Source organism: Barbus barbus, assembly GCF_936440315.1.
Source record: "Barbus barbus genome assembly, chromosome: 1".
Classification (NCBI taxonomy): domain Eukaryota; kingdom Metazoa; phylum Chordata; class Actinopteri; order Cypriniformes; family Cyprinidae; genus Barbus; species Barbus barbus.
The window spans coordinates 25745075-25755982 of NC_136729.1; the positions used below are offsets into that span (position 1 = coordinate 25745075).

The 10908-nt window shown below is 39.3% G+C and overlaps 1 protein-coding gene across 1 annotated transcript; it reads left to right on the plus strand.

The window, feature by feature from the left end:
- The first annotated feature begins 959 nt into the window (after positions 1-959).
- Positions 960-9908, plus strand: LOC306874308 (chondroitin sulfate glucuronyltransferase-like). The gene is made up of 4 exons (XM_079424283.1): positions 960-2229; positions 5806-6370; positions 6634-6816; positions 7969-9908. Exons 1-4 carry the CDS (start codon positions 1955-1957, stop codon positions 9238-9240), a joined length of 2295 nt encoding a protein of 764 aa, XP_079280409.1. The 5' UTR covers positions 960-1954; the 3' UTR covers positions 9241-9908.
- The last annotated feature ends 1000 nt before the right edge of the window (positions 9909-10908 follow it).

A 10908-nucleotide genomic window follows, 5' to 3' on the forward strand; every position in this document is an offset into this window, starting at 1 on the left:
TAAGCTAAAATGACTCATTCACCACTCAATTAAATTATATCTTTTGAGTAAATGATGACCGAATTAAAACGATCCCCTTTAAGTAGACTTTTAAAATCTATTTGAGACCTTTTGAAACTAAGCAGGCCTAAAAGCAGACAAAAACACATATTATATAAGGCCTCTAATACTAGCTTGCTCTATTCTTTTTCTATTCGGTTTTCTTTTTATTATATAATTTAAAAAACAAACAAACCTTGCTACATTTACTGCAATAAGCTAACTGAGACTTGTTATAGCACTTGCATATCATTGCTCTGTTGTTGATTTTGATTGCTTGTATTGTCCTCATTTGTAAGTCGATTTGGATAAAAGCTAATGACTAAATGTAAATGTATTATATCAAAGAAGATATTTTGTATTGCATTATGACTTCAGTGTTTTCTGTTTGTTTTATTGTATCTCATTCATCTTTGTGAAGAGGAGAGAGGTCTCATTATTGCCCACATCAAAGTCTTTTTCCTAAAGCAATTTGTTGAAATGCATTGCTAAAGGCAGATGAACTTGATTCAGAAGTAAACTGACAATGGGCCATGAAGCCATGCTTAAAGCAATACAACCATGCCAAACAACTATTTTATGGTAACAGGAAATTGGTTTCAGTCTAGCATCTGTTTGTCTATTGTAGATCCTTACAAACATTACTAAGAAAAAATAGTTGATTTAGATTAGTAAAATATAGATTTTTTATTCTTTTCTTTTAAATAATACAATTAAATTTGCTATTTTACTTTCCCTGAAGAATGTTTTGAATAGACACCTTTTGAGGACCAGGGGTAATATGCAGTTATTTTGTTGTTGTTATTTTAGCTATTCTTTTATATTACTTCGCTGTAACAAAGGGACTTTTGCCGGCCAGAGCTTGTCATTGCTGGCTGCTGGGATATATCGGGCTCGGTGTGAACAGCTCTCTCTCTGTCAGACTCAGACTCGGAGCAGTAAGTGGAACTCTTGTGCGCCTGCTGCTTGTTTCCTTGGGTCTGTTTTAACGCATTGAGTCAATCTTCCTCTTCAGCACATCCGTAGATAGACTTGATACGTGACTGACGATGCTAGAGACGTTAACAGCAAAACCAAGAAAGTCATTTCGCGATTGTTTTTGTATTTTTCTTCGAGTCCTCGGAAGAGACGCAGGGATTCATCTGAAGTGAGCGCAGTCTCGGCGGATTGCTGTGTTTGTGTTTTGGGGGAAATATCGCCGGTGGCTGCTAATGTTGCTCAGCTTCACTGTGCAAGCAAAGCAGCCACGAAGCCACGCCAGACAGTGGATGACTTTTTATTGAATGTAATTTATCATCGGTTGTTTTTTAAGACCACAAAATGGCTATTATACCCTGATATCCTAAACTTTATCATATTTCAGTCCTCGGTCAGCTGTGCATGCTCGTTGGCTTCAAATGGTGTCGACTGGTTAGCGATCTAAGTTAACCCTTTGTGCATCACCATTGGAGGCGATTTCTCATCTAATAATGTAAATGTATTTATCAAATAATGTGTTAATATATACAGCTCGCGCATACTGCGTGCAGGAGGATGTCTGGCTAGATCAAAGTGGACTAATTTATGCGGACTAAGGGTGTGGCAGTGTCTCGGTTTTGCATATTTGGATGTTAAATCAGACCCATATGTCCCGATGTTAGTCATCTGACTGTGAAGAGGCAGGTCAGATTGGTTACTGTCTCTTGTTTTGTCTTTTCACTGCTGAATTTGACATCTTCGTCGTCCATTAATCTGATTGTGAAGACTTCACCAGTCATGTTAAGATTGGTGTCAGGAATTTAAATACTTACCTTTACAAAATCCCTGTCAAATGCCTCTACTCTGATCAACTGTAGCTGTTACTTGAACTGCTCTTTTAGGAGACCTATCGAAACTTGATAATACATCCACTAGCTTGCAGAGCCTCTGCTCCACCATGCGCCTGTCTTCTTTCCTGGCTGTTTTCCGGCCTGCTCTGCCTCTCATCCTGGGCCTCTCTTTGGGCTGCAGCCTCAGCCTCCTGATGGTGTCCTGGACGCAGGGGGAGACCGATGAGGCTTGTGGAGATGAACTGGGCAATGGGAGACTCATACACAGTGGTCATATCAGGGATGTCCCAGATGGTCAAGATGGGGATGGGAATGAGGACTTCCAGCCTCGCATTGTGCCCTATCACAAGGACCCCAACAAACCACACAAGAAAGTCCTCAGGTGAGTCCCTGGATATCAGTTCATTTTGGCTTAATTTCTTATATATAAGGACCAAAATTTCAGTAAGAAATTGTTCTTTTAGTTGTTATAAATTATTTTAAAAAATTAGACAAGATCTCAGTATTTAAGAATAGAAGGCCTTAATATAAATTTTCAATAAGCTATGTAGATTTAAATATATGTAAAATGATATTAAATCAGCTGTGACCTTTGTATCATGCTGGTATCAGTAGCAAGTATAGAAATGTGACTTGTGAGTGGGGTTTGTTTGACTTGGCAGTCAGTTAGTAAGGTCTCAGCCGTGTATTTTTCACCTCGCCTCTGTGCTTTTCTTACAGCTGAATTGAAAGCTGCAGACATAGAATCCCTTATTATTCCTCTCATAAAAACACCCACGGCTGCATATCTAAGTCAGCCATGTTTTGTGCCCCAAGAGAGGTTTAGATGATAAACAGTTAAACTTGTTTGGAAATTTTTGTCTCACTTCTGTCAACTGGGACTGAAACATTAGTAACTGTTTGTGTTGCATCTTAGGGGTGGGCGATATGGGAAAAATATCATATCACGATCTTTTATAGAAATATCACGATTCACGATTTTTATCACGATTCTTTGTTAGTTTTACTATTTTGGTTTTACAAGTTGTCTGAGCATTACAGCCAAACTAGAAAGACAAAGATGCATGGCAGATATTTAGGCCAAAGTGGGCGAAGATAAAAAATCTTTGTCATTTTATTTTTCTTATTAAAAAATAAGAACAAAGATACACATTACAAATACACATAATATACAAATAAAGCAAACAGTGCTTTATTTCCAGGTACAATAGGTGTATTTAGCAGAGCATTCAATGAAATTGAATGAACAAATATAAAAATAAAACACTAGATAGACTGATTCCTAAAGCAACTGTATTAAAGTTTTTCAGTCAAGAATAGTGAGTGATTTTTCTCTTTTGCGTTTTGTTGTTTTGTTAATGTTAAATGAATAGTTCCCCCACAAATTAATATTCTGTCATCTGTCTGTCAATTCTGTCATAATGTTGTATTTTTATATCATCATTTACTCAAAAGTTGTTTTAAACCGGAATGAGTTTCTTTCTTGTGCTGAACATTTATAAATGCTATTTTGAAGAAGGTGGAAAACCAAGCAGTTGCTGGTCCTCAGTGACTTCCATAGGATTTTTCTTTCCTACTATCAAAGTCAATGTGGACCAGCAACTGTTTGGTTTTCCACTGAGTAAATAATGACAGAAATTAAATTTTAGGGTGAACTATCCCTTTAATGACAGTCGACAGCATGTTTAGTGTCCTGTCCCTTTAAGAGCTGCACGCATCTAATATACAGTACAGGCACGCATCCGTTTCTCTCTTAACTATTTACTTTCATTTTAGAGATAACCAACTCAGTCTGTATGTAAACCTTGTGCGTTTTGACAGTATTAGCGCAAAATATAACTTAGTTGAGTAATCAGGCGCTGTTAGACAGGCGTTTTAGTGCGCGTGCTTCAGGTGTATGCGCTCAGAACAAGCGCACGTCAGACCAGCGCGCGAATGAAACATTTAACCATCAAGGCTTGTGTGCAAATAATGTACTTTTGCGATCGCGAATAAGTGCAGTGTCCTGTCAGAGTAACTCTACTGCTGTATGTCGTGTTGTACAGTATATAGAGACGGCGGCGCCAGAACTGTATTTGACAATGTGCGCGGTAGCGCGATACTACGATATTTCTTCAAAAGCAGATCGTGGAGACATTTTTATCGTCCACGATCAAAAATCGTCATATCGCACACCCCTATTGCATCTTCTTGTAAATGAAATAAGATAAATAATTTTTTTTTAGAAAGTGCCTGTTTATTCATCAGGCTTAACAGATAAAAAAAAACATATTGGCATTAATTTAGATTACAAAACAAATTTGCATAAATACAAGGGCATTATTAATAATAAAATATAATGCATTGCAAAATGATTTTGGATATTGGTTATTGGACATGTAAACAAAAATCATGCTGTGAGAAAAGTGATATCAGCTAATCTCCACAATTATCTAACTTTTACATGCCATGTTTTGACTTCTATTAGAGATGTAACTAACTGTTTTAATAAAACTTTGAGTTGAGCACACATTTTCATCATAATCAGATTACCAATAATAAATTCAATTTTATAAATTAAAGCTGCAGTCCGTAACTTTTTTTGGTTAAAAATTATCCAAAATAAATTTTTGAGCAAGTACATAACCAGCCAGTGTTCAAAACTATCGCCTTACTTTTAGCCTGATTCACAACGGTTATAATAATGTTTTCTAATTTGAGTGGTACGGGTAGGTTTTCGTGGGAAATTCGACCATGGCACTGCGTCATTACGTCACGTCTGTAAACATAAAGAAGTTGTCCCGGCTACTAGGCTATCGCATGTGAGGATCCTGCAGGTGGTGCATCGATTATAGCCTTTTCAATCAGCAGCTAGAATAATTTAGTTTATCGTTTTGATGGTGGATTGTGATCCAGAAAGGATTATGCGTTTATGAAACACATGTGAATGAAATTAAATTATATTCAAGTTTTAAATGTGCTTCTGATTACAGATAGCTTTATTACACAAGATTTGTATTTTAAAGAAAACCAGTTCGAAGGGAGCATAATTTGCTTTTTGGGTTAAAAGAGTTTCTTAATATGAAATTCGAATGGCATGACGATTAGATTAGACTGAACAGAAATTGTACAGAGACAATCTACACGCTAATACACACTATATATTCAGTCACGCAATGCTGATGTTGTTAACCATAATAATTTGAGAATAAAGTATAACAATAATAATAATTTGCACGGTTTGATGTGATATCAGCTAACCAATCTTTAGATTAAATCACCATTGGTAGCGCGATTTATTGTAATGCTTTTTTCCTCAGTTGGTCAGAACAAACGTGGCAGACTTGTTACTTGTTCAGATGACAATATCTGGTGAAAATTCTTATTTGGGTCATATATTCCAAGACGTAGGCTAGAATCTGTGATTGTGAAGTGCAGTAAACATCCATACTCGTGCGGTGACCGACAGCTACACATTCACCTCAAAACATTAGATTCATCCACGCTGCAGCTGTGCCTGAGCACATCCCACCCAAGGAAGATAATTCCGCAAGCAGCTGCAATTCCACATTGTCAAACAGAGATGGCGACAAAGAGGCAAAACTTACAGACTGCAGCTTTAATTAAAGGGTTAGTTCACCCAAAAATTTTAATTCTGTCATTAATTACTCACTCTCATGTTGTTTCAAACCCATGAGACCAACGTTCATCTTCGGAACACAAATTAAGATATTTTTTATGGAATCTGAGAGCTCTCTGACCCTCCATAGACAGCAAGGGTCCTTACACGATCAAGGCTCAGAAACATAGCTTCTATAAATACAGCCTTGTTGGGCATAAGAGACTTAAAAAAAACATTTAAAAAATCCTCCAAACATTTGAAAGGCAGTGTTTATGTACACTAAAATGAAACTGGTTAATTACTGGAAACAGTTAAATACTGGTGGTAAATTTTCTACTTTTTGTTTGTTTGCCACAGGACACGCTACATCCACACAGAGCTGGGCATCCGAGAACGCCTTCTGGTGGGTATCCTGAGCTCACGCGCCACTCTCAACACACTAGGGGTGGCTGTCAATAAAACGGTAGCGCACCGTTTCCACCGTACCTTCTTTTTCACTGGCCTTCGAAGTGCAAAGGCACCACATGGCATGGCTGTTGTTGCTCATGGTGATGACCGACCTGTCTGGCTGATGTATGAAACTATACGCCACCTCCACCAACACCACGGCAACGAGTACGACTGGTTTTACCTTGCACAAGATGATACATACACACAAGCTGAAAGGGTCATGGAGTTGGTTAATCATCTTAGTGCAGGGCAGGATATGTACATGGGACGGTCAGAGGAGTTCATCGGGGGTGAAGAACGTGCCCGGTATTGCCATGGTGGATATGGGTATCTGCTGTCACGTAGCCTGCTAGCTCGACTGCAGCCCCACCTGGACTCTTGTCGAAATGATATCCTCAGTGTCAGGCCAGACGAGTGGCTTGGTCGCTGCATCATCGATTACCTGGGTCTCAGCTGTGTCGAGAAGCATCAGGTAGGCAAATGTTTTTTTTAAAAGGATGTAAATGAAAAGCTAAAACCTATTTACTAAAACTGTGGTGGTTTGAGATATCCGTCGAAGTAACCGCAGTGTCATTTTCTCATAATCATAATCTCATAGTGAAAATGGAAAGTAATTATTGTATGGTGCTTGGTCATTTTGTTTACATCCATTAATCCATACCAAAAGCACAAAGAGAGAGGATCCAAAAACCTGGGTTATGATCAGTGTTAATGTGATCTTTTAAAATGATGTAGGAGATGACATACCGTTACTTTGAGCTGCAGAAGAACATGGACCCTGAGCGTGAGGACAGTGCACAGTTTAAGAACGCCTTCACTGTCCATCCCGTCTCTGAACCTGCCCTGATGTATCGCCTACACAAACGCTATAACCAGATTGAACTGGACTGGACCTATGCACAAATACAGCAGTTACAGGTATGTTACTGCACTTCTTATTAGAAGAAAACATTCTCTCATTCTCATAAAGCTGCTAACTTCTAGACAAGATACTGCAGAAAGGTTTGTTTATTGACTTAAGGCATGTCTGCACAATCATATGCAGAACCAGCACCTTTTAGCCTGAGAATGTATTAAGACCTCAGTGCATTTTAACTAAGCTGTGCCTCGCTGAGACGTACACAAATATGAATTCTGAACGTGGATCTGATGTTATGTCTCAGTGAGCTACAACGCAGTCTTAATCTGTTTGTCCAAGTAAGTGTGACACAATGTCTAATCAGATATTTGTAGGTTTAAGTACTCATCTTTCGGAGCAAAGAAACAAAGACACGCTGGACAAAGACATGTTACAATCACATTATATATGCATGTTAGTCCGATTAGCAAACATTTAGATTTCAGTCAGACTAAGGCATTTAAATTGCATTTTAAAAAGATGAATCATTACTTTAGTCCAAATGAAATTTCACTTAATATAATGCCTAGCAATGATGCATAGTGTTTCATGTCTGGGCAAAGATGCTGCATAGGTAATGGGGGAAGGTGTTTGCAACTGTCAGCCAGCCATCACGCATCACATAACAGCTGGAAATTAACTTAAAATGAGCTACCTCTTCTTTTCAACTGCCTTTAAATTGTATAGTTTGACTTTGACTCAAGGAGAAAACTTTCCTTTCTGCATAATAAAAGAAAGTGGAAAGACAATTGACATACTGTGACTTTCTATTAGGTGGCCTTAACTACTATGCAGTTGCATCAAAATAAGTACAATGGACTTATTGTGTTCATATTGTATTGCAGAACACTTTTGCTGCTATTGAGGTAGGACACGGGTAAGGTTAGGGACAGGGTTTGGTGGTATGTGTTGGCTTAAGCGTGTGCTAAGGTGTAAGGAATGGGTCAACTGTGTAATTATAAATGTAAATACAGAAATTAATTACAAGTACAAAGTAAAGACGTGTATGTACACAATAATTACATTGTATCAAATGAATAATTTAAATGCAACTAGATTAGGCCACCTAATATAAAGCTGGACCTATGACAGAAAGGAGAACTTGTTCTCTTTACCAGGTTAACATTTATCGCAGCTCCTTACAATGATGTATTCTGTTGTTTTGGCCACAGAACCAGATCAATAACATAAGTGAGCTCACTCCAGAGGGCAAAGCCGGAGCCACCTGGCCCATCGGAATCAACCAACCTTTCCGACCCAAAACCCGCTTTGAGGTGATCAACTGGGAGTACTTCACCGAAGAGCACATTTATTCTTGTGCCGACAGCTCTCCAAAGTGTGAGCTTCGAGGTGCGGACAGGGCAGACGTCAATTCAGTTCTGGAGACGGCAGTGGGTCGTCTAAATGAACGCTATCAGCCTCAGTTGCGCTTCCGTAAGCGGCGTCTGCTGAATGGGTACCGGCGCTTCGATCCCACACGAGGCATGGAGTACGTGCTGGATTTGGCTCTGGAAGCTTTTACTCAGAAAGGTCACAGTCAGGTCATTGCCAAACGAGTGAGTCTGCTGAAACCGCTCAGTGCTGTCGAGATAATCCCAATGCCATATGTAACAGAAGCGACACGGGTACAGGTGATCCTCCCTGTGACGGTACACAATCAAGACTTTGTGGGTAACTTCCTTGACATGTATGTCATGAATGCTCTGGACACCCATGACAATGCTCTTCTCACGTTCTTGTTTGTGTATGACCCCTTCGATGCCCAAAGAGTCAGCCAGACGGATGTCTTTGCAGGTGTCAAAGCCATGATTGGTGAGGTAGAGAAACGTTACGGTGACGTAAAGATTCCTTGGATTAGTGTAAAGACTGAAGTTCCCTCACAAGTCAAGCTGATGGACATCATCTCCAAGAAGCACCCAGTAGACACCCTGTTCTTCCTGGCCAGTGTTTGGACTGAGGTCAACGCTGACTTCCTTAATCGCTGCCGTATGAATGCTATAAGCAATTGGCAGGTCTTCTTCCCGATCCACTTTCAAGAGTACAGTCCCGCTCTGGTCTACCGCGACCAACAGCCTTCCGCCGCTTCATCGTTTGCGTCTGAGGCACTGCGCGATGGCCATTTTGACCGCCATGTCTTTGAAGAAGCCTGCTTCTACAATGCAGATTATATGGCTGCCCGTACAAAAATGGCGGCTGACATCTTGGACAATGATGAGTTGCTTGAGAGCATGGACGTCTACGAGATCTTTGTGCGTTATTCCGGGCTGCACGTGTTTCGGGCTGTCGAGCCAGCGCTAGTTCAGAAGTATGTACACAGAGAATGTAACCCTCGGTTCAGTGAGGACATCTATCACCGCTGTGTGCTCAGTAACCTCGAGGGGCTGGCATCTCGATCACACCTAGCGATGGCTCTGTTTGAACAGGAGCAGGCTAACAGCACCTGAACTGACTACTACTGCAACCCTAAGATGGCTTAAATGTCTTGATTCTCATTTAGGTGGCCTTAAATGACCTACTGATATTGACCGAGTGAATTTCACCCTGATGCTGTGAACTTCTCTGCACAGATCATCCAGTCATCTCAGTTCAGCCAAACACGGTGAAGATGCCTTGTTAAAAGTTGTTCAAAATCTTTGTCTTACTTTCTTTTGTGGAACTCAGAAGACATTTTGAAGAATGTGTTTTGTTTTTGTCTATACAATGAATGTCAAAGGTGACTAGTTCTCTTCATTGTATTCTGCAGAAGAAAGAAATTCAGGTTTGAATTGACTAGAAGATCAGTAAAAAATTGTTGGGTCCCTTTAAGGATCTACATAAAATGAGTAACTAATTTAACCAGAGAACAACATTCACAGTATCTTCATAAGTCATTTTAGATAAAACTTGATGAATGCTTTTCACCTCGTTTACATTAGCAATGGAAACGCATAAGGACCGCATTCATCTTTACTATATGTACATGTCAGACTTTAGGTGGCTAGTAGAGGTTCTAGTCTCAGCTACACAAGTAACTTGAGCCATCTTTCTTCCTCCAGATATATGATTGTATGACTTTTGAACAGAATGTGCTTAATATTTCAGGACTGAATAAACAAATAATCTGTGAAACCCGATTATGAATCATTAGTATGATGCACCCAATTATAGATAAAATATATATAAAATCAATCAAGTACTAACTAAGCAACACTGGTTAAAGGGTTAATCCCTGGTTACAAATTACACATTTTTGCATACTCATGCGGTCTCTGGTTTGACATCAGTGACACCGAACACCATTGGTTCTCACATATAACTAAAAGTGACATTTCATATTTAAATATAGGCGCCTGCTAACCAGACTTGAGAAGAGACCTTTAGAGATTGAGAGTGCCTGTACTCTTGAAAAACAGACTGGAGGAAATGAACACGTTTTACTTAACTAGCTTGGTCTGGTTCACCCCAATCTGCACATTTTCAATCCCTTCCACTTTTTCAACTGATTTTTAATTGATGAGAGATGAAATTCAGTACACACTGTAATGTTTAGAGGGGCCTTAAACACTGACGTGAAATGGTGCCTTTCGTCTTCTTCCACAGGGAGCATAGGTTAATACAGAACATTCTCCATCTGACTATATGTATGGAGGGCTTTTTCTCCAGTCTGTTATTTTCATGTATTTAGAGAACAGAGGGAAGCCTTGTGGATTTTGCCAAGTCAAGAGTAAAGAGGTAGTGAATGGTTCTTTCAAAGTGGAGGGTGTGGCCAGCTGCTGAATACAAACACCACTTTCCTCAGTGGCATAATGACACATTTGTGTCAAGAGTTAAGAAAAGGAAAACAAATACTGAATAAATCACTAATAATTAATACTCCCTGCTGTATTACCACAAAAATAATGGTTTTCAGAGATGAGTCTTTTAGTCTTAACTACCAATCGAATTATCAAACCATACGTAACTTCATTTGAGCTAGTGATTTCCCTCCTTGGATTTTACACAAATGCAGTGGTTCTCAACCATTTTTATTTAAAGCCCCCTTTGTTCAAGAAAATATTCAAAGCCCTCCTGTCTAAGGAGACATGCACCTCTGATACTTCTGTTGTTGTTGTTTTTTTAAAGATTGTTAGAAA

Bases quoted from the DNA above. Each gene is read 5' to 3' on its own strand.
- LOC306874308 (XM_079424283.1), top strand. From the start codon at position 1,955: ATGCGCCTGTCTTCTTTCCTGGCTGTTTTCCGGCCTGCTCTGCCTCTC. The intron at 6,371-6,633 runs GTAGGCAAATGT...AAAATGATGTAG, and splicing joins GCTGTGTCGAGAAGCATCAG to GAGATGACATACCGTTACTT. The intron at 6,817-7,968 runs GTATGTTACTGC...TTTTGGCCACAG, and splicing joins CACAAATACAGCAGTTACAG to AACCAGATCAATAACATAAG.